Below are 23,473 nucleotides of genomic sequence, written 5' to 3'. Positions count from 1 at the left end.
ACAGAGCGAGGGAGGAGATTTGAATACCGGAAGCGGAAGGGCGGGCCTCGAGCCGCAGCCAATCGACGTAGAGGGCCGAGTCGGTAAGGCCCGTTGAACGCGTGCGGGGGAGGAGGTTTCTTCCGGCCGGAGCGAGGGGGCAACTGGATACGTTGAAGGACACAGGCTGCGGAGTTTGTGCATTTTCGAAGGTGGGTGTGGAGGGGAGACCGGGCTCTGACCTCGCGCCTCCACTTTATGGGGCCAGCCTAGAATAGGACTGTTTTCTGGTCCAGGAACACCGCGAGGTCTTTGCTTTGGAGGGGCGAGACGGGGGGGTGAATGAAAAGGAATTGGAGAAAATGATGGCCGCGAGGGGTCGGATAGTGGCTAGGAAGCCTCAGTGAGAGGTAAAGGCCCTTAAAATGCATTTTCCGGTAAAGAAAAAAGGTCCGCAGCGAAGGGAGTCCGCCAAGGTCACCGAGTGACGTAATTTTGGATGAGAACTTCTGGCCGAATTAATCTCCTTTCCCATGTATGCGTATAGTAGTTTGTTTTCACTGAGCTGTGTTTAGGAAGTTGGCCAGCCAGGCGTTCTTTAGTTGTGGTGCAGCCTTTGTCAAACAGGAGTGAGCGTAGGCGGGCCCCTGCAGTTCGCCAGACCCGCTGGTTAGATGCAGCCTGTGTTCAATCAGCGGGAAGACCTTTCCTAGAAGGTAGCCAGAAGAGGACTGTAAACTCCTTGCAGTGCAAGAAGCTGCTTCTGGTACCTGAGCAGCTTTCACTCGTCTCTGCCTCGTAATCTCACTCATCATTCTAGGTAAACGTCCAGTCAGACAGAAAAAAACAGTATCGGGAAAACAAAGTAGCGAGGGCATTTGGTCGCTTTGGGCCTTTTCTGAAGTGCCCACTTATCGGTGAAGAGAGGAATGGAAAGATTGATTATATTTAATAGTAGTTTGCCGCTCAATTAGAAACAAAAGTGAAGACCCCATCGCTTAGACTTTGCCATAGGCTACCATTTAACAATGGTACGGTTATTTTTAGTCTTAGGTAATTTTCTTCATTACTATCTGTCTAAGCTGAAGTATGACTCAAAAGGAAAGCAAGTTTCAGTTCAGTTACTCCACGAAGGACACTCTAACACAAGGATTCCTGATCTTTGCCCCAAAGTAACCTGCGATTTGCTGAGGATGCAGACCCAGGTGTTTCCAGGCTTTGTTCCAGTTATTTATCAGCAGCATCCCACTTCCCCCTCCAACTCAGCATTTCAAGAGTCTTCCTCTAAGACCTAGACTAAATTGTGATTCCTATACTATACCTTTTCCTACCGTCGGAATTAGCCCTGTGTAGAATATTGCAAACATCAGTCTTCCTTTTATATTGTGTAGAGAGAAATTAAAATTTTTGTTACATAAGGTAGTGGTGATTATAGTTAATAATTGGACAAAGTTAAGCCCTTGCCTTCTGTCGGGTTTCTTCTAGAAACCTAGTGGATATTATAAGAATCCACAAATCTATCCTGAAGATGAGCGGGAAAGCATATCTTTATTTTAATAAGTTTACTGAAGGTAAATCAATACAAAAGCTACATCATAAAGGTTTCTTTAAATGGAGATTTCCCTACTTGGATTGGACTGGCCAAAGCCCCTGAGGTGGCCCAAGGAAGCTTAGAATCCTTCACTGCTCCAAGAACTTTCTTGAAATAGTGTTCAGAATTAAGGTCCCTTGTCCAGATTTTTATTGCCACTTCTATGCAGGTGAATGCCTCTGAAGGCCTTTGAATGGTGAACCTGAGCGTGCCATTTTCCATAGCAACAACTTCCTCACAGGTCTCCCACTTCCATTTCTTCAAGAGCCAGCCAAGTCACTGTCACTGCCTACCAATCTCGACCGGACCTCGACCGGCTCGTCTATGTTGCCAATCGACTCGGCGTGGCGTCGGTCGTGGTAGATAGGCGGTCATACAGACGAATTTTCCAGTGTTCTGGTGACCTTTGAATGTGCCTTTTTTTATTTTTTATTATAATAAAAGAAATACACACCTTTGTAAAATACGTAGGTTCTGTAGATGTAACCCCTCTTAAAAATTTGCTATATACTCTTCCAGAGTTTTTTCCTATTTAATTACGAATGAGCATTTATTTGGGTTTCTGTTTGCTGCAGTGTTTTTCAAACTTTAATATGCATCAGAATCACCTAGAGGGCATATTAACACTGACTGCTGGGCCTCAGCATTTATCTGATAAGGCCCAAAATGCTGTGTTTCTAACAAGTTTCCTTTGAGGTTGTCAGTCTAGGGACCAGACTTTGAAAACCATTAACATGCTCTATAATATAATGTCCAGAAATAGGATGTTTTTAATATTTAACTTTACATGGGAACATCTTTCCATGTCTGTATATAGAGATCTCCATGCATTCTATCTTCCTTTAATGGAAACCATTACTTATCAGTATCCTGTAGGTGAACTTTTAGTTCATCCAGTTTTTTATTTTCATAAAGTGTATTTCAGTTACCATCCTTGAACCATATAACATGTTTCCACTGTGTAATTTTGTTTGTTTTTTGTCTTTTTAGGGCCGTACCCGTGACATAGGGAGGTTCCCAGGCTAGTGGGCCAGTCAGAGCTGTAGCTGCTGGCCTTCGCCACAGCACTCCAGATACTTAACCCACTGAGCAAGGCCAGGGATCAGACCTGCGTCCTCATGAATACTGGTCAGATTCTTTTCTTCTGAGCCACAATGGGAACTTCTGGTAATACTTCTATAAGGATAAATTCCTGGAGAAAAAATAAACCAGCTTAGATAAAAGGGTATACTAATTTTAGAATTTGATAGATATTGCAGAATTGCACATTAGTAAGGTTGTACCACTTTACACTCCCTCCAGGCCACAGAAAGAACGCTTATTTTCCCACATTCTCAATACCACTGCCTGTTATCATAAATTTGTCTTTGCAGTCTGATGGTTAAATATTGGTCTCACTTTACATTTCTTTGACTAATCATGATGTTGATTATCTTTCTGTGTTCCACCTTTTTGCTTTTGGCCACCTTTTCTTTTACTTAAGATGATTAAAATATTTGCCCATGTTTTCTTCCGGATATTTTGGTTTCACTATTTGTATTTAAATCTTTCGATCTGTTTTAAAAGGAGTAGGATTTCAGCTCCGCTGCCCCCACCCCATCAATAGTATTTATCAATTCCATTTAGTAAATGATCTCTCCTTCCCCTTCTTTCCCTTACCAGGGAGGTCCCAAATTATTTTTTTTTTTAAATTGTAAAAGGGGGTTGCAAAGTGAACTGTTTAGTTGGCTGTTACCCTTCTGAAAAACTGAGAAGTAGCACAAGCTCTAGCTTTCAACTCTGGTCTTAAAACTGATTAATTCCATGTACAGCATACCATGCTCTAGAGACAGGAATGAAATTGAGCAATATTGGGTCAGAGGATGGACTTAGAGGAACTACTGTGTTCTCTACCTTTGCTGAGTGATTTGATGTATATTCCAGTCTGTTTTGTAAGTTTCTCTAATCAGCAAGGTGTTTTCCTACCACTTTGCTACTGCTTTGTTGTGTAATATGTAAAATTTATAGTATTTAGATGCACTGACTTCATGAGTTTTTTAATTAAAAAATTAATTTTCTTTTAAACTGCATCCAAACCAATTTGTTGCTTTCTTTCTTTTTTTAAAAGATTGAAACCATGGCAGGTCCAGAAACGGATGCCCAATTCCAGTTCACTGGTATCAAAAAATATTTCAACTCTTACACTCTCACAGGGAGAATGAATGTAAGTATTAATGAGACCTAAACAGTTATGTTTTAGAATAATATAGGTGTGACAACAATTCCTGTTTATTTTTTCCTTTCTTTTTCAGTGTGTGCTGGCCACATATGGAGGTATTGCTTTGCTAGTCTTATACTTCAAGTTAAGGTCTAAAAAAACTCCAGCTGTGAAAGCAACATAAATGGTAAGAAGTTAATGTTTTAAAGTTTATTAACTTTGGGAGTTCCAGTCGTGGCTCAGTGGTTAATGAATCTGACTAGGAACCTTGAGATTGCAGGTTCGATCCCTAGCCTTGCTCGGTGGGTTAAGGATCCGGCATTGCTGTGTCTGTGGCCTAAGCCAGCAGCTACAGCTCCAATTAGACCCCTAGCCTGGGAACCTCCATATGCTGCAGGAGCAGCCCTAGAAAAGGCAAAAAGTAAAAAATAAAGTTTATTAACTTCAGAATTTTGATGTTCAGGAGTTTTTTTCCTTTCACTATAGAAATATATTGTCAGGAGTTCTCTTATGGCACATTGGGTTAAAGATCCCGCATTGACACTGCAGCAGTTCAGGCTCACTGCTGTGCTAAGAGTTCAATCCCTGGCTTGGGAACTTCCATGTGCCACAGGCACGGTCAAAAAAAAGAACTATATTGTCATCATTTTGCAAAATTTCTCACAGTCAAGAAAAAAATAGGGAGTTCCTGTTGTGGCTCAGTGGTAACCAGTCTTATCATCCATGAGGATGCAGGTTCAATCCCTGGCCTCTCTCAGTGGGTTAATTATCTGGTGTTGCTATGAGCTGTGGTGTAGGTTGCAAATGCAGTCAGATCCTGCATGCAGCTGCAGCTCCAATTCAACCCCTAGCCTGGGAACTTCCATATGCCACACATTCAGCCCTAAAAAAAGGCCAAAAAATGGGGGGGGGGGGATATAAAAATATTGTCCATGTCCCCTTACCCTGACAATTTTTGTTAACATTTTGGTTTAGCTCCTTTTTAATGTATTTATTTGGTTTCTAATCACTGATTTCTCTGTAATTTTGTCTTATAACATGTACTCTATAATTTGAATGCACGAGTGGTCATGGATATGTGATTTATTTTACAGAGGAAATTAGAATTTTTTAAATATAAATAACATTACAACACTTTTGAATAAAGTGTGATTGTTTTCTTAAGCTGAAGTGTTTTCACAAAAGGTTGTAGGGCATCTAGTTTTGTGCCCGAGGCAGTATTAAATCATGTGTTTCTGATTTTTGTTAATTTGATGAGTAAAAATAATTTTTTTGATGACAGTGTATATTTTTTCCATTTGTTTAGCATTTGTGTTTTTCTTAACATCCTCTTCATGTTTTTCTCATTTAATGTTTGAGACTTTCTCTTTGTAAAGACTTTCTTTCTCATATAAGTTGAAAATATATTTTGGTTCTTGGTAGTTTGTTTGCTAGTTTCAAATTTTTATGTAAGCAATTCTGTCTTTGCCTTAAATCGCCTTAGACTTTATTTTCTTCTTATAGTGCCACTCAACCCCCATTTGCCTTTGCTTGAGTGAATAAATATTTGTTGTGTTAGTAGTAGATGATGTGCACAAAACCCAGATCCCTTTATTGTAACTCTCCATGACATGAAAATTTTCCTCTGCTCTTAAGAGCTTTACCAATCCCAAAACTATTGACTTTAGGGGACTGCATATCCCAGAATGCAGTGGTCCAAGGCTTCTTCCAACAAAACAGGTGGGGTTTTGCCCAATTTTTCATATTAGGTACCTCTAAACTTTGTTTTTACGACGGGGATACTACCATCCTCCCTGTTTTCTATTGTTACTTTCTGTACTAGGCTTTTCCAGTGGTACATGCTTAGGATCATGCTGAATTATTGGTAGCTCTTTTGCTAAAGATAGTGTTAGGTTAAATTGTTTTAAGCTGAGGGACACCTACATTGTGAGGGGTTACTGACTCCATTGAGAATCTAATGAATTTGCATTCCATTTCAGAGGGATTCGTGGATAGTTCTGTACTAGTAATTACTGAATGTTTTAAAAGTAGAGTTGAACATGTTTGTGTCTAAACTATTCTTTGCTTTGTTTATAGGATTCTAAACTGTACCTCATCTGTTAAGTTCCCATGCCTGAAGAAGCTAATGTCAACTCATCATGTGATAGTCAATTTATACAATAAATTATGAATCTGGAAAAGCTGGTTGTCTTTATTTACAAGATATCAAAAATATAAAAACTGTACAAAATGCAACAAAGGCAAAAAACTGGCAGTGACTTGGTCTAAATCTTTTAAGTTTCCCAAAGCAAGGCTCAGTACTGGAGGTAAGCAACTGAAATGTCTGACTTCAAGTGTACTAGGTTGTATGTAGCCATTTTAGCTGAAGTAGAACATGGAAGTTAATTTCTTCACCTGGTTTATAGTGTGTTTGGGTGCACTCAAAATCCAATGGGTATAAATTCAGATGTCAGTGGATGGTTGTACTTCATCTATTTCTCAGAAAGGAACCGTAGTTCACCCTACCCAGCTAACCATACATTCCACTAATCATAAGCCAAGCAAAAATGTTAGCAGATCATTTAACATAGTTCTTGAGTGCCATACAGTAACTACATTTACAGCAGAAACATACATGCTCATAGAATTCTTCAGCTAAAATTTAGGATGGTATTATATTACTCAATTTGAATCTTGAAGCAGGATGAATTATTGAAGTCGATTTCTTTTCTAGACATAATAAATTAAAATAGCACTTGAACAGAAAATGCATAGTTTCCACGCAATCCAAAGCACCATAAATGTCCCCTCCACGAACATAATACCTCTTATTCAACTAACGGAAATTAGTTAAATGTGGTTGCTATAGAAACGTGGAACGGTCCTGTTCAGAATTTCCAAGCAGCATACTTCCAGATCCATATAGACAAAACATTCTTTGTAGCTTAAATATTAATCACTGAGGTATTTGCTTTTAGTCTCCCTTTTTCAAACAGTAGCTTCCAAAGGTCTTTAATACCGATGGTTTATTGTGGACTATAAGCTCCTGCAGCTAGAACCAAGTTTCTTCGAGTAAAATGGAGGTGTACAACGGGTGTTGATTTGGTCATATATGTTCCCAACAATAACTCCTGTGAATTCTCAGGTAAATTTATATGGCCAGTGGCTGTAGTAAAGTCATCAGTCTCTAAATCTTCAAATGCTTTGACAGCATCCCATAACCGTACTGTATTATCCATTGAACCTAAGGGGAAATAAAGGAAACCATTTAGTAGCATCTACCATATTTAGATTCTGACATTCTGTCAAGTATGCTTTATGCATTTACTGTGTATTTCCGGTAGAAAAAAAATATCCAAACTTGATTAACAACTCTAATCCCTCTAAAGAAGCCTTTCAAGCAGTAGTTTAACATGAGAAGTCAATATACATGTAGAGTGACACTCTGGAATCAGGGCTAAGAAGCAAAACCTAGAACAGCAGCACTTATTTTGCCATCATCAACATTCAGTGCTTCTTTTAAATAGACCACTGACCCTTTACCACAAAGCCATTTCTAGTCATTTACCTGATGCCAAAATTTCACCATCTCTACTAAATCTAAGTGAACAGACTGTATCGGTGTGGCCTTTTAATTCTCCAACCATCAAACCATGTCCAATGTCCCAAAGGAGTACTCTGCCATCTGTTGCTCCTGTAGCCAGGAATCTCCCATTGGGAGAAAATGTCAAGGAATGAATTGGTCCCTAGAAGTCCATGGAAAGAATCAAAAGTAGGATTAAAAATATCTAAGAAAATAAGACAAAAGTTAGAATTATAAAGTTTAGTGGTATGAATAGTATCTTTAAAATGTATGTGTCACTGGTTAATTTTTAAACTATTTATCTCAAAAAGAAGGTATAAGGTACCTTGTGTCCAGTGAAGATCCTTACACAGTTCCCATTCAGGACATCCCAGAGCCTCACGGTTCTATCTGCAGAGCCCGTAGCAACATAATTAGAATTTGGATGGAATCTGGTACAGTTCACATCAGCAAGATGACCAGCAAATATCCTTAAAGGCTGATAGTGATCCGTAGCCCAGAGCCTTTTAAAGAAATTATTGAAAACAAAAGAGTATATTTAGCAGTTAACTGTGAAATGCCAAAATTATATCCAAAATAGAGAAAAATCCATGTGAAATGTTAGCTCCAAATGGGTCCCCCTCCCTAGTTACTTGAAATACTCCCCCACACCCCAACTCCTACTCTAACCCATTGAAAAAGCATTTTTTTACCCTAGTTTTGGCCACCATGTAATTAGTTTCTAACTCAAGCTACCTCATCCTGAACTTTTGAGGAGATGACAGGGAAACAAAGGCTCATGGTGGTTATATAAGACAAGGTTTAGCATCCGGTTGGGGAGAGGGTGGCCATGGACTCTTAGTATAGACATAATAGTTTTGTCCCAAATTTGTTTTCAAATAAAGACTTATATATGCTGACATTCTCAAAAAGTTGGTCCTAAATAAGTGAAAATGAGTTTGGCTCAAGTTTATAATTCCAAACAAGAAACCATTCTGCTCTGTTCCTTAAATAGACCCAATCCTAAACTCACAATATTCTTACCGAGCTACTCGATCATGGCCCCCCGACACAAAATAATATCCATATGGAGAAAACTGTGTGTCCCACACTGGATAGTTGTGTCCTTTATATCCCACCAAGCAAGTAAACGTTTGAAGACTCCACAATCTCACAGTTCCATCCTCTGAAGAGGAAAGCAGGTAGTTTCTGAGAGAAGAGAAGGTAATATATTTGATTCCTAGAATAACTCAGTTTATCTGTCTAGTTTCTCTGCACATCTGAATATATTAAGTATAGCTAATTGACATGCTACATCTCAATTTTAAAACCTGAAATTAACAGTAGATAACGAGTTGAAAGTACCAACTAATGTTAGCTGTGACACTCTACATCTGTGCACCTACTGAATGAGGTTAGATTTTTTTGTTTTTGTTTTTTTGTTTTTTTTGGTTTTTTTTTAGGGCCACACCCACGGCATGTGGAAGTTCCCAGGCTAGGCGTCAAATCAGAGTTGCAGCTGCCAGCCCACACTACAGCCACAGCAACCCCAGATCTGAGCTGAGTCTGCAACCTACACCACAGCTCATAGCAATGCTGGATCCTTAATCCACTGAGCAAGGCCAGGGCAAACCCGCACCCTTGTGTTTTGTCAGGTTTGTTACCCGTTAGCCACCATGGGAACACCTAGATTATTTTAAAAACATGTACATTATGAGAAAAATCACAGTTCAGGCAGAAAAAAAAGGTAATGACAAAAAGTATGGTCAAATAAGGTCACCTGAGAAGGGGTTCTAAGAAATGTGATGTCACATAAAATTCATTTTTTTACTTTAAGATGGAGACGCAGAAAAAACAAAAAGGGAGTTCCCGTTGTGGTGCAACAGAAACAAATCCGACAGGTATCCATGAGGATTCGGATTCCATCCCCGGTCTCACTCGGTGGGAGATCCGGCATTTCGTGAGCTATGGCGTAGGTTGAAGACTCGGCTGTGGCTGTGGTGCAGGCCAGCAGCTGTGGTTCCAATTTGACCCCTAGCCTGTGAACTTACATATGCTGAGGCTCAGATCTGATCCCTGGCCTGGTACAGTGGGATAAACGATCCAGTGTTGCTGCAGCTGCCGTGTAGGTTATAGCTATGTCTCAGATTCAGTCCCTGGCCCAGGAACTTCAATATGCCTCATGTGCGGCCAAAAACTTTAAAAAAAAAAAGAGAGAGAGAGAGAGAGATGCTACGGAGTTCCCTGGTGGGCTAGCAGTTAAAGATTCGCCATTGTCACTGCTGTCATTCGGTTCAGTCCTTGGCCTGGGAATTTCTGCAAGCCATAGGCAGAGCAAAAAAATAATTATATAAAATAGAGATGCTGTTTTCATATCCTGTATAAGTTGTGTAAAATTTAAACCTTTTGGACCCCCCCCACCAGAAAAGCAAAAATAAAAAACAATATAGACATGTGACTAATGCTCTACTTTCTTCAGGGATAAATACAAAAGCTGAGCTACTGAGAAAATAACAGTGTTTTTCATTGAAATCAGAAGTTTCCCAGAGTTCCTGTCGTGGCTCAATGGTTAACGAATCCGACTAGGAACCATGAGGTTGTGGGTTCGATCCCTGCCCTTGCTCAATGGGTTAACGATCCGGCATTGCCATGAGCTGTGGTGTAGGTCGCAGACGTGGCTCAGATCCCACATTGCTGTGGCTCTCGCATGGGCCAGCAGCTACAGCTCCAATTAGACCCCTAGCCTGGGAACCTCCACATGGCACGGGTTCAGCCCTAGAAAAGACAAAAAATAAAAATAAAAAATAAGTTTCCCTATGGAGTTCCCGCTGTGGCTCAGCAATTAACGAATGGGACTAGCATCCATGAGGATGCAGGTTCAATCCCTGGCCTAGCTCAGTGGGTTAAGGATCTGGTGTTGCCATGAGCTGTGGTGTAGACGCGGCTTAGATCCTGCATTGCTGTGGCTGTGGAAAGGCCAGCAGCTACAGCTCCAATTGGACCCCTAGCCTGGGAACCTCCATATGCCATAGTGCAGCCCTAAAAAGACAAAAAAAAAAAAGTTTCCCTCAGGTAAAAATGTACCCTCTGGCTAAATCCTATAAATAACAAAAATTCTCATTCTCAAAGTTTCATCAAGATGAAAGTCTTGGAGTTCCCGTCGTGGCGCAGTGGTTAACGAATCCGACTAGGAACCATGAGGTTGCGGGTTTGATCCCTGCCCTTGCTCAATGGGTTAACGATCCGGCATTGCCGTGAGCTGTGGTGTAGGTCGCAGACGTGGCTCGGATCCCGCGTTGCTGTGCCTCTGGGGTAGGCTGGCATCAACAGCTCCGATTAGACCCCTAGCCTGGGAACCTCAATATGCCGCGAGAGCGGCCCAACAAATGGCAAAAGACAAAAAAAAAAAAAAAAAAAAAAAAAAAAAAGATGAAAGTCTTGATGGGTTGAAAGTTATTACCTGTCCAATAAGACACAGATGGTATTAGGAAAACAAAATACTTTCCCCCCATTTCCACAGAACGTTAGAGATCATGAAAAATAGGCAAACACTTATTTGTGGGTTCCAAAATACTTTTTTTCACACTTTTCAATATTCTTTTAGCTTTTTGATTATACAAAGCTAAATCTTCAATTGAGAGGTAAGATGCCTTTAATATCAGGATTCCCTGCTGTGAATTTGGAGATGACAGAGGACAGCAGTAGCCAAAAAACCCAAGGCAGGAACCCAAAGAAGCAACTCAACCCCTGCTGGAGCTAACACAACACTAAAGCTAATTTTTATTAGCAAAACCCTGAAGCTATGAATCTTTTTCTTTCTTTCTTTGGCTGCACTCACAGCATAAGCTATGCATCTTCATTCTGTAAATGTGGGTACTGTACACCAGTACCCCAAGATGAATTAGCAGATGACAAGATTCTAAAATAAAATCACAGGCGATCATGAGATCTTTCTAACAGAATTTTCCCCAACATTTGTATAATGTTTCCAGGAGCTACACTCTCAATATGATACAGCAGTATTTCATTTTCAGTGTTTGTATTTTACCTATCCGGACTGAAGCTGGCTCCATAGACAGGCCCGCTGTGACCATACAAAATCTTCAACTCACTTGCTGTTTTCTCATCCATGATTCTTTCTAAGACATCATCAGATTCTTTATCTATCAGGCTAAGATCTAAAATGGTCCAGAAATATTAATGTTTAAAATAATATTCATTAAAACATTTTAAGGCAATTACATCGTAGTTCAGGAGAAGAACTAACATTTGAACAAGTCATTCTACATACCAACCATTCTGTTAATTCCTCTCAATTAGATGCTATCATCTTAGTGTATAAGAGAAGAAAGTGAGGTTCAGAACAGTTAATAAAATGCCAGAGTGCACACAGCTACTTAGTCTCAGAACAAGGGCTAAACTCACATTTATCCACTATATCACAATGTTTCACAAAATAAAACTACAGAAATATTCAAATAAATTTTAAAATGTATTATCTTGTTTAAACAATACAGTTAGCAAGAAACTTTAAAATGTAACCCTGACCTTATTAGTTCATTTTAGCCATGGCTAAAACAACATACTCTCCCACTAATTACTTTAAACACTGTGGGTTTTTTTTTTATTCACAAGCAAAACAATCATAATATGTTAGATTTTTTAACCTTAGCAAGTTTTCTAGCCTAATTCCTTCATTCTACAGATGAGAAAACTTATGACCAGAGAAATTAACCCACTCTAGCTACTCCAGTCTTCTGATGCACTGCAAGGCATTTTTCACTGGTGGGAAAAGTAAAATCAAATGAAATTCTGCTAAGATCACAATGTCTTATATATGTTCCATGGAATCAAGATTGATATGAACTAATGATGAGTTTATATCCTGACACATCATCTCAGTTACCTGCTGCTTGTTTGACACTACGAAGCTTTTTGGGTGTCACAGACCACACTCTAACAGTTGAATCTGCAAAACCTCCAGCAATCAAACTAGAGTCATCAGTGACATCCACTGCAGTGAGGCCCTGCCAATATTGAAAGAAAAAGAAAAAAAAAAAAAAAAAAAAAGCTTTATATTAAATAATACTGTTTTGGGGGTAGGGGGGATTCACAATCATATCTTAGAGAATATATAATGATAGCTACTTTTCTCATATAAACGATCATTCGAAATTTCATTCTCTTATGAAATCCACTGTTTAAAAGCACTTAGTTTGAGAACATGTCATCATTTATCCATTTTTGCCCTCCAAATTTGGAGTGCATCATCTGAAGCAAATGTTAATCATTTTTCTACTTTGCTGAATATATCCTCAGCAGCCTATTATGAAGAGTCTATAAACACATGAGGAATTTTTCTTTTTCCATTTTTTAATGGTCACATCCATAGCATATGGAAGTTCCCAGACCAGGAGTTAAACGCAAGCTGCAGCTACAGCTGCAGCAATGCTAGATCCTTTAACTCACTACACCGGGCCAGGGATGGAACTCACAACTCCACAGTGACCCAAGCCACTGCAGTCGGATTCCTAACCCACTGTGCCACAGCAAGAACTCCAAGATATGAAGAACTTTTTTTTTTCTCCTCTTTTCTAGGGCAGTACTCGCAGCACAGAGGTTCCCAGGCTAGGGGTCTAATTAGAGCTGTAGCTGCCAGCCTACACCACAGCCACAGCAACGTGGGATCCGAGCCACATCTGCGACCCACCACAGCTCAAGGCAACGCCAGATCCTTAACCCACTGAGCGAGGCCAGGGATCGAACCCACAACCTCATGGTTCCTAGTCGGATTTGTTAACCATGACGGGAACTCCTGAAGAATTCTTAATAAAAAAATAGAAAGTTTGCATAAGTGTTTAAGTCCACGAGAGATGAACCACACAACTTTCCTATTCTCAAAGGCTAACAGAATTCTGATCTTTGAAACAAAGGGACACATATAAGCAAGATTCTGGTATAAATCGCTACAGGTCTTTTAAACACTGCCTTCTATCCCAAGCAGTGTCCAATTCTCCTTTCCTAATTGCTGCTCTTTAAGCCATATTTATATCAAGAGTTTAAATAACAGAGTTCCCGTTGTGGCTCAGCAGTGAATGAACCCGACTGGTATCCGCTGAGGATTTGTGTTTGATCCCTGGCCTCGCTCAGTGGATTAAGGGTTCAGGGTGGCTGTGAGCTGTGGTGTAGGTCAGATCTGGCGTTGCTGTGTCTGTGGCATGGGCTGGCAGCTGCAGCTCCGACTGGACCCCTAACCTGGAACTCCCATGTACCACAGGTGAGAGCCTGAAAAAAGAAAAAGAAAAAAAAAAAAAAAAAGGACAAGAGTTTAAATAAGAAAATTCCATTTTAGTTAACACATCTAAGTTTCTTTTAATGGTAATCACCATTTTACATGACTCTCCAGGCAGAAACTACCCAATTATTTCACCAACCTGGTAAGCATTGAGGAATGTATAGAAGCAAATGGAGGGTAAACAATCTGGTCCAAGGCGCACTCGTTTGGTGGTTTCTTTCATATTCATTATCTTATCCAATTTATCCGAATCTTTCAACTCAGGAAGAGGAATTCTGTGAAAGAAAAACAGACTGGAAATTACTATGGATATTAAGAAACTTGAACCCCGAAGGGAGTTCCCTTTGTGCCTCAGCGGTTATCGAGCCCGACTAGGATCCATGAGGATGCGGGTTTGATCCTTGGCCTCGCTCAGTGGGTTAAGGATCTGGTGTTGCCATGAGCAGAGGTACAGGTCATAGATGCGGCTCAGATCCTGCGTTGCTGTGACTGTGGCAGTAGGCCAGCATCTATAACTCCGATTCAACCCCTATCCTGGGAACTTTCATATGCTGAGGGTGTGGCCCTAAAATGCAAAAAAAGAAAAAAAGAAAAAAAAAATTGAACCATGAATAACATCATCTTACACTTGCACACGTGTTCCTGAGGTTTTTATCCTCACCTATTCTGAGGTGGAGCATTGGGATCTTGTTTTTTGCTTTTAGATCCAATATTGTCTTTTTTAGGCTTCTTCTTTTTAGGCTTTCCTTCTTCATTTTCTCCTTCTTCATCCTCATCATCCAAAGGCACTTCAATTTCTGGCTCTTTTAATAAACCAAAAAATACCTACGAGTCAAAAGAACCAATTTTTTCAAATTACTTTTTTGTTCATTAATACATCCTTTTCATATCTTGAGAGAAGGAATCACAATTACAATATGGTCATTTATATCCTGAAGCAGATTCTGTACTTTTCTGCCCAATAGCCAATTTCCCCTTCTTCCTTACAAACAGAACCCTGATTTTGTTGGAGCAGCAGCATGCTCAGTTAAAATCATTTTTGTTCCCAGGCTCCCTTGCAGCTAGGAATGGCCATATAATATCAGTCTGGCCAAGAGATGTGAACACAAATTATACTGAGTAGTGTTTTAGAAAAAAAATAGTTTTGCTGATAAAAAGGGAGATTCAGCAGGTCTACCTATGTCTTTCAACCTCCCCCTTCTGCCTTCCTGGAATGCATCTGCAAAGCTGGAGCTGCAATAGCCATCTGTGAACACAATGAAAAAAGCTACATTCTGAAGATGGCAGAGTGGAAAGTAGAAGGAGCCAGGGTCCTTGATGGCACTGTGGAGCCCTCATGCCAACCTAGAAGGGTCTTGCTCTTTAATTCATTTTAGGTGAGAAAAACCCGTTACTTGTTTTAGCCACTGTAGTCAGGGTTCTGTTATATGCAACCATTCCCAAATTCTCACTAATATATACATCATCCTTAGAATACGAAATTTAGTATACAGAGTAAAATTATTCCCAAACTAGCTATAAGAAAAATGTGTAAGTTATGTAGATGGAAATGCTACAATTTTTCATAATCTGCATTATATAGTTCTTAGGTTTATTCCCATACCTTTGATTTGTTTGCCTCTCGTTTAGCCTCTCCTGCCAAACTTCCCACCATCGCATCTATCTGCTGCTTACTACGCGGCATCCCATCAAAGATGTCAATGTAGAGGTGCTCCTGAACTATGTTCCATATCTGATTGTTCTGTTTCTCCTGAAGATGCCTCTTCAAGAGTTGGTACGAGTCACGGGAAATACGCAGAACAAATTTACTTGTTCGAAAATCCAACATGGTCTCATTCCCTTTCATGTGTTCCTTTTTGGTAAGACTAGATAATACTCGTAGGTCATCCTGGTAATAACATTCCTGATCTCCATGGAACCTGTTTCAGTGATTTTAAAAAGTCATTTTTCAATGTAATCATTAAGGGATCTGCCTCTCCCCCATATATTTATAAACATCCCAGAATATTTTCAACGTAGTAGTCTGAATAATCCTGGTCTAAGCTGTAGGATCAAAGTCATTAACACATTTCAAAATGATTACAATTCGGTTCTGAATTTTAATCCTAAAAATGACCAATTTCTCTAATTAAATGCATCATAAACATTTTAAGAGAATTTGAAATAAATACCACAAGTGAATGAAAGATAAAGTAGCCACCATTGGTAGAATGCCTCATTTGAATGCCATCATTGGTAGACATTAGAAAATGTCAGAATCTTTGCTCTACTAAATTTTATGTTCTCTCAAAACCTATTAGGGGCAATTTCAAACATATACAAAAGTAGAAACTAGCATAATGAATTCAATGTACCTATCACCCAGCCTCTCAACAATAATCAATGCAAGACATTCTCATAAAACCCAACATTTTTAGTGACTTCTTATAGTCTTAATATTAGATATAAATATTAAACATCTGGACTTTTATAACATGACTAAAGAACAAACATATGTTGATACCAAAGAGTGAGCACTCCCATTTACTCACCATTACCAAAGGAAATTAAATAAAGCTTTCAGCCATGGTGACATTGAGTAAATTTAAATCTACTTTTGTTTCTACAAATCTTAATTTTCCTAATAAAATAAAATGTAAAGATCATACATTGACACTCATTAAGAGCAGCAAACAATGCAAAAACATTTAGAAAACAAATGATTAAACATAAGATATTAATGCTCCAACTCTGACACACAGCCAATAGATTCCCAAACTGTTAACCTGTGTTACCCTACTATGACTCATCAAGATATGAGTTAAGAGTTTCTTGGGGACTTCCCGTCATGGGTCAGTGGTTAACGAATCTGACTAGGAACCATGAGGTTGCGGGTTTGATCCCTGGCCTTGCTCAGTGGGTTAAGGATCCAGCATTGCCGTGAGCTGTGGTGTAGGCTGCAGATGCGGCTTGGATCCCGCGTTGCTGCGGCTCTTGCGTGGGCTGGCAGCTAAAGCTCCGATTAAACCCCTAGCCTGGGAACCTCCATATGCCTCGGGAGCGGCCCAAGAAATACCAAAAAAAAAAAAAAAAAAAAAAAAAAAAAGAGCTTCTTGGAATCCCCATTGTGGCACAGCAGAAACGAATCCGACTAGAACCATGAGGTTGCAGGTTTAATCCCTGGCCTCGCTCAGTGGATTAAGGATCCGTCGTTGTCATGAGCTGCAGTATAGGTCGCAGAGGAGGCTCAGATCTGGCATTGCTGTAGCTATGGTGTAGGCCATCAGCTGCAGCTCTGATTCAACCCCTAGTCTGGGAACCTCCATATGCCTCGGGTGCGGCCCTAAAAAGACAAAAAGACCAAAAAAAAAAAAAAAAAAAAAAGTGTTTCTGTCGTTTCTGTCTAAGATTTGAATGAAATTATAAATATCAGCCTCTTGGTGTCTGTATTAGTCACTATGCACTAAGAATAACTTCATCCGAGCATGGGTTCCTGGCGAGGCCTGAGGATGTCCACAAGGAGACAGAGGATCCCCTATGATATTCTAGCTTCCTACGTGAGGAGAGGGCTACGCCATGAGATTGGAAGAGGAAAAGGTTTTTTGATGACAGTACTATAAGAAAAATTAGCTTAGGAATTCTATCACCATCAGCCTTTTTTTTTTTTTCCAGAACACTGAGTACAAAACATTTGTTTTATATATCTTCTATGAGGCATTGTAGAATAATGAATGAATATAGTGGCACAGAAGCCAGGAGTCCTATTACTCCTCTACCCCCATTACCTGTGTTACCTGACAAGTCCTAGCTTCTGGGTCTACTGCTTATAATAAAGAGCTCTCATTCAACTGTTAAGCACCACCCCCTTTTCAAACATTCCTTTTCTGTGGCTTCTATAACTCAACCCTCTTCTGGTTTTCTTTCTGCTTCTCTGGCCTCTCCTCTTAAAACTCTTCTACTTCACCCTCTCTTCTACTCCTTTTATTTCTCTTCTACTCCAAATACTGAAGACTGAGGCCTAGTCCTTCCAATGACTTATTTCATACTCTCTCTTAGAAAATCTCATCCCTACCCATCAATGTTGCACACAACTCCATTTTATGGCTTCAGTCCCTATCTCTCCTGATTTCTAGAGCCTTATAGGTCATTTATCTATGCACTTGACATCTTTTAAATGAGTAAAAGGTATATTCAAATCTGAACTCAAGATCATCACACAACCTGACAAACCCAGTCTTCTCCCGGGTTTTCTATCTTGGCAAAGGGCAGCCTTATATCCAGCCCAGGAGAGCCAGAAACCTAGGGGTTATCAATTATACTTTCATCTCCCTTACCTCCATATCCAATCCTTCACCATGAGCCTCACAAATATGTCTCCTTCCCTTCACCAACACAATCACACCCTAATCCAGTGCTTCTCAACAGGGATAGTATTAGTATTTGAGGCAGAACAATTCTTTGCTAAGTGGGACTACCTGCACATATTGGAACTTTTGGTACCCCTAAAACACAGGATCCTCCAGCCTGGTCCTTATGACAACCAAAACACCTTTACTTTCAAAGAGCCCAGGGGAAGGAGAAATAGTATCACCCCCAGTTGAGAACAACAGCAGTAATCTCCAAAATGGTCAACCTATAATCACTCTGTCCCCCCACCATGTTTTCCCCACTGCATAAAGGTCCTTTCAAAATGCAAATCTAGGGAGTTCCCGTCGTGGCTCAGTGGTTAATGAATCCGACTGGGAACCATGGGGTTGCAGGTTCGGTCCCTGGCCTTGCTCAGTGGGTTGAGGATCTGGTGTTGCCGTGGGCTGTGGTGTGGGTCACAGACATGGCTCGGATACCGTGTTACTGTGGCTCTGCTGTAGGGTGGTGGCTACAGCTCCAATTGGACCCCTAGACTGGGAACCTCCATATGCCACAGGTGTGGCCCTAGAAAAGACAAAAAAAAAAAAAAAAAAAAAAAAAGAAAATCTAATAATGACATGGTCCTACAATGACTTCTGTAGCAGAGATGTCTCACTGTCACCAAAATCCTTTTTTTTTTCCTTTTTTCCTCCACACTAGAACACCTGAATATTAGCTGAGCATACAGATACCTAGGTAAAGACCACATTTCCTACCTCTCCTGTAGGTAGACATGACTGTTGGTTAAAGACATAAAAAAGAGAGAAGAATGTGCAGCCTTCAGGAAGGATGTGTGCCCTCTCTGTTGACTATAACACTAATGGGATTGCTTAGAGCTGGAGAGTCACCTTGTTCCATAAGTAGAAACTGCATGACAAGAATGTTACAGCAGTAAGGTCGAGAGAGCCTAGGTCTCTGATAATCATACCAGTCCTAGACTGCCTATCTTCATAAGACAGAAAAATAAACTTTCATCTTGCTAGGATAAAGCAAAAAATAAACTTTTTATTTATACCATTACTGTCTGAGTTTTCAGTGACTCTCAGCCAAATTTAATTCTAGCCAATACAACTTCCTACTTCTCTTAGGATAAACAAAGACCCTCAACATGGCCCAAGAACCTGCCTACTCCAGCCCTTAACCAACTATCCAGCTTCATGTTGCTCCACACACCACCCCTATTCTCTGCTCCAGCCGTACTGGCCTTCTTTCTCCTCTGTACCTACCACGATCCTTCCTGCACAGAGCTGTCACACAAGCTTTTCCATTGTCTCTTTCTCTGGTTAACTCCTATCCCATCTTCAGAGCTTAACTCAAGCATCATTTCCTCTGGGAGCCTTCCCTGACTTTTCCAACTAGATCAAACCACCCACAACCCCCACCCCACTTTAGGTTCTCAAAGCACCAGATAACTCTCCTTAATAAAGTACTTTTTGGGTTGCAATCTTACAATTGTGTAGTTACAGATGTATATACATTATATATACATGCTATATATACATATTGTGTATTTATAAATTCACATACTTCTCAAAGAATGATTTTGCTTCATTCTCATGTTGATTGTAGACTAGTTCCAAGTACATGTGTACAAATAGGGGATAAAAGAGTTGAGATAACTCTGCCCGATGGCAGTCCAGGGAACATTCAATGAAGTGTTTCAGTCCACTATAGTATTCTTCATACATTGTGGGGTCTCCTTGTTGGTTGTAGGCTGACAGCACAGCACTGACATCCGGCTGGTCTTCCACAGCTAGACTTCCAACTGTTTAAAAAACGAAAAACAACTCTGAAGAAAATGATGTGACATTCACCAAGAGTCTAAGGCTGTTCTGCTAAGGTCCAGAGGTGAACTGTTTCTCAGATGTTTTTCCCTCTCTTAAACTCTCTTCCCCAACACAATTACATAATCTTTGGACAGGATTCACTTTGTTTTAGTTACCCTTCCAAAACCCCTTCAGTCTGTCCCTATCTTAAAATAAAATTTTCAAATAAATACAAAAAAGGCTCAATATTTTTGCTAGAGCTACCTTATTTTATTTTTGAGGCCAGGCCAGTGACACATGGTAGTTACCATGGCAGGGATCGAACCCACACCACAGCTACAACCTGAGCCATGGCAGTCACAATGCCAGATCCTTAACTCACTGCACCACCAGGAAACTCTGGAGCTACCTTATTTTATTTTATTTTATTTTATTTTATTTATTTATTTTGTCTTTTTGCCTTTTTCTAGGGCCACACCCACGGTATATGGAGGTTCCCAGGCTAGGGGTCTAATCGGAGCTATAGCTGCTGACCTACACCAGAGCCACAGCAACTTGGGATCCGAGCCGCATCTTCAACCTACACCACAGCTCACAGCAACCCTGGATCCTTAACCCACTGAGCAAGGCCAGGGATTGAACCCGCAACCTCATGGTTCCTAGTCAGATTCGTTAACCACTGAGCCACTATGGTAACTCCTGGAGCTACCTTAAAGACAAATTTTATAAAACCCAGTATGTGCAAACCAAATAGCCATATTAATCTTCTCTACAGGCTCAGTGCAAATGGCAGCCACCACCACCAAGCCAGGCTCTGGAGTAACATTCCCAGCTCTCTGAGCTAAGTACTTTGTAACTTTCCTGTAACACATCCTATCCCACATACTTTCATATAGGTACACCAGTCACTCCCTATAAAACATAAGCATGTTAATGGTGGGGAGGACTTGCCTTCATTTCACGGCAGAAAACATGAGTATTTATTGGTAATATATACCAAACAATGATACATCTGTCAATAGAATCAGTTTGATTGTTGGAAATTTTTTAAGTTGCAATTATAGTACTGCTATGTACTTCACTGCATAATTTTTTTTTAAGTTCTTTTGGTTACTCTGACGAGCTCTTTTTCTCCTTTCTGGTTTCTGAGTTACAATCTTATAAAAAAAAAAAAAAAGATCAAGCTTCTGAAGCAATAAGAGATTACAGCAAAATAACCAACATAATTCATCCACCTTATAGTTCATTCACAAAATAGAGCATTCAGGAAAGATTCTGCTCAATCACATTTGTACACACTTCTACTTATTGGTTACAATGCTACCTATTTGTACTTCACTTCTGGCAATGTTGCAAAGATTAAGTCTCAGAAGTCCAGATTAATTTGGCTAAAGGCTCTACAGTGGATAATTTAATTCAATAAACATTCATTATTGGCTCAGGATTACCTCTGAGATTATACTGTGTATAAATTTTACTGCATGGACTTTGTGACAACAGTTTCTGGAGAAAAAGGGGAGGGGGAGCCTCAGTGTCAGGGGTAGATACCTAGGCATAAACTTATTAGTGCCTGACATTTTACATACATTATATCTGAATTTCAACAATAACGGGGGTGGGGGGGAACCTCTGGAGCTTAGGAAGAATAACAAGCAGCATCACAGAAGTAAAAGCAACAGGGACAGAAAATGAATTCGGGTCTGTCAACACCTGTTCCTAAATGAATGGTTCTCAAACTTTGCCATATACATCAATATCCCCTTGTAAGTATTTGTTTAAAACGCAGATTTCAGAATTTCCCACTGTGGCTCAGGGGAAACATATCTGACTAGTAGCTATGAGGACTCGGATTCAATCCCTGGTCACACTCAGTGGGTTAAAGATCTGGCATTGCCGTGAGCTGTGGTGTAGGTCGCAGACACAGCTCAGATCCTGCCTTGCTGTGGCTTAGGCTGGCAGCTGTAGCACGATTCCACCCCTAGCCTGGGAACTTCCATATGCCACAGGTGTGGCCCTAAAAAGCAAAATAAAATAAAATGCAAATTCCCAGAGTCCACCTGCATGGGGTCTGACTCACTAAGTCCGAAGTGACGCCTAGGAATCTGCATTCCCCTAAAAGATGGAACACTAGCGATAGTAAGCCTGTATTTTGAGAAAACTGGCTATACTATATTTCATCACTCTCTGGCTGTGTCAAAGCAAGTCCCTGGGCTCTTCTCAGACTCTTTTCTCATCTTTAAAATAGAGGTACTGTCTACCTCACAGTATAACAGTGAAAATTAAGATGCATAATTTAAAGTACACTAGTACAATATTGTACAAATATTGTTAGTGCTAATACACCCCTGCACAAGGCCCAAGAGCTTAAATAAAACGAAAGGGGCCAAAAGCCTGAACATCCCCGGCTCTCTGCGCCCACCGTCCCCGTACATCCCTGGGCTCAATAGCTCTCCAGAGCCTCTCTCTGGAACTGACAGCTAGGAAGAGGGTTTGACTGCGCAGCCGGCGCACTAGGGAAAGGGGCGGGCATGTGGCCCTAGAGGCGGGCCCAGGAAATTCAAAACAAGCCCGCAGAGGTGCAGGCCTGCCAGCCTCTGCCTTCCCTGCTTGATCTCCTACTTGCCGGTCTTGCCTCCCAGGGACCCCGCGGCTCACCTTTCCCCGGAGCCGCAGGACCTGTCGCTAAGCCCGAGACAGCAGAGGCTCCCGAAGCGGCGCTGCCGGGAGGCTCTGGGGCCGCAGGGCCGGGGCCCGAGGAAGTGACCCGGCTGAGAAGCGCGCTAGCCGTCTCAGCGCCGGCGCCGTCCGCCTCTCCCGGGGCTCCGGAGCCCGCCACTGCCTCCTCTAGCAGACGGGCCTCACGGCGCAGCGCCTCTTCGGCCTCACGGAGGTTGTTCTGCCGTAGAAACTGCAGTACAGCCAGCAGAGTCTGTCGGTCGTGGGGCCCGCCAGCCTCCGGAGCAGCGGCGGCCACCGGAGCCACCCCCGCCGGGGCAACGGCGGACACAGCCACCGAGGGCTTAGGAGTTCCACCATCCCCGCCGGCCGACGACGATGCCGCAACGTTCCCGCCACCGCCATTGGGGCCGTTGTTGGTTGCGCCACCGCCACCCTCGCCAGCGCCGTCCCCCGCCTGCGGAGGTAGCAGCGTCGGCGGTCCTTCAGGCTCTAACTTGACCGCCACCTCCGTCTGCTCCTCCGCCAGCGCCGCCATCTTGCGGCTGAGCCACCTCGCGCCGTCAAGCGTGATTGCGTTTTCGCCACATGGAGGGCGGGGAGGAGCGTTTTACGACAGCTCTGGAAGGCAATTTGCGGCAGTAGGAGGGGCGAGAAATAAGGAGAAAAAGGAATAGGAGCGAGAGCGACTTTCAAAAGTGAGTGACAAAAAGGCAGGAAGTTGGGATGAGGGACCGCCTCTTCTGTTTGCCCGATGATAATTACCGTTTATTGCGGACCGGCTATATTCAGGCACTGCGATAGACACTTTACATTATATGCCCTCATATAATTAAACAACCTCGTAAAGTACTATTATCTTCACTTTGCATTGGTTAAGCCTCCAGCATTGTCACTGCAGCAGCTCGGGTGGCCACAAGGCACAGCCAAAAAAAAAATTTTGTTTTTAAAGTAAGATTATGAAACATGGGGGGAGGAGCATTAGGGGAGATGAACAATAATTGGTTAGCATTTATTCAGCAGTGGCCAAGAGAGAAAAAAC

General features: G+C 41.3%; 2 protein-coding genes and 1 non-coding gene across 3 annotated transcripts; 2 read left to right on the top strand and 1 right to left on the bottom strand.

Moving 5' to 3' along the window:
• USMG5 (up-regulated during skeletal muscle growth 5 homolog (mouse)) lies at positions 46–5,947 on the top strand. Its single transcript, XM_021073491.1, has 4 exons — positions 46–191; positions 3,678–3,773; positions 3,862–3,954; positions 5,844–5,947. The coding sequence occupies exons 2-3, from the start codon at positions 3,687–3,689 to the stop codon at positions 3,949–3,951; spliced, it is 177 nt and encodes a 58-aa protein (XP_020929150.1). The 5' UTR covers positions 46–191; positions 3,678–3,686; the 3' UTR covers positions 3,952–3,954; positions 5,844–5,947.
• On the top strand, positions 1,860–1,939 carry MIR1307 (microRNA 1307). Its single transcript, NR_035394.1, has one exon. It is a non-coding gene; the product is annotated as a microRNA 1307 (primary transcript).
• Positions 5,939–23,000, bottom strand: TAF5 (TATA-box binding protein associated factor 5). Its single transcript, XM_021073484.1, has 11 exons — positions 22,411–23,000; positions 19,517–19,754; positions 15,207–15,522; positions 14,265–14,428; positions 13,743–13,878; positions 12,215–12,335; positions 11,357–11,486; positions 8,353–8,517; positions 7,655–7,832; positions 7,315–7,492; positions 5,939–6,990 (listed from the first exon to the last, which is right to left on the bottom strand). The coding sequence occupies exons 1-11, from the start codon at positions 22,967–22,969 to the stop codon at positions 6,773–6,775; spliced, it is 2,403 nt and encodes an 800-aa protein (XP_020929143.1). The 5' UTR covers positions 22,970–23,000; the 3' UTR covers positions 5,939–6,772.

Source organism: Sus scrofa, chromosome 14 (assembly GCF_000003025.6).
Source record: "Sus scrofa isolate TJ Tabasco breed Duroc chromosome 14, Sscrofa11.1, whole genome shotgun sequence".
Taxonomy (NCBI): domain Eukaryota; kingdom Metazoa; phylum Chordata; class Mammalia; order Artiodactyla; family Suidae; genus Sus; species Sus scrofa.
The sequence above is the reverse complement of the archived record's forward strand: the minus strand, read 5'-3'. Positions and strand labels throughout refer to the sequence as shown.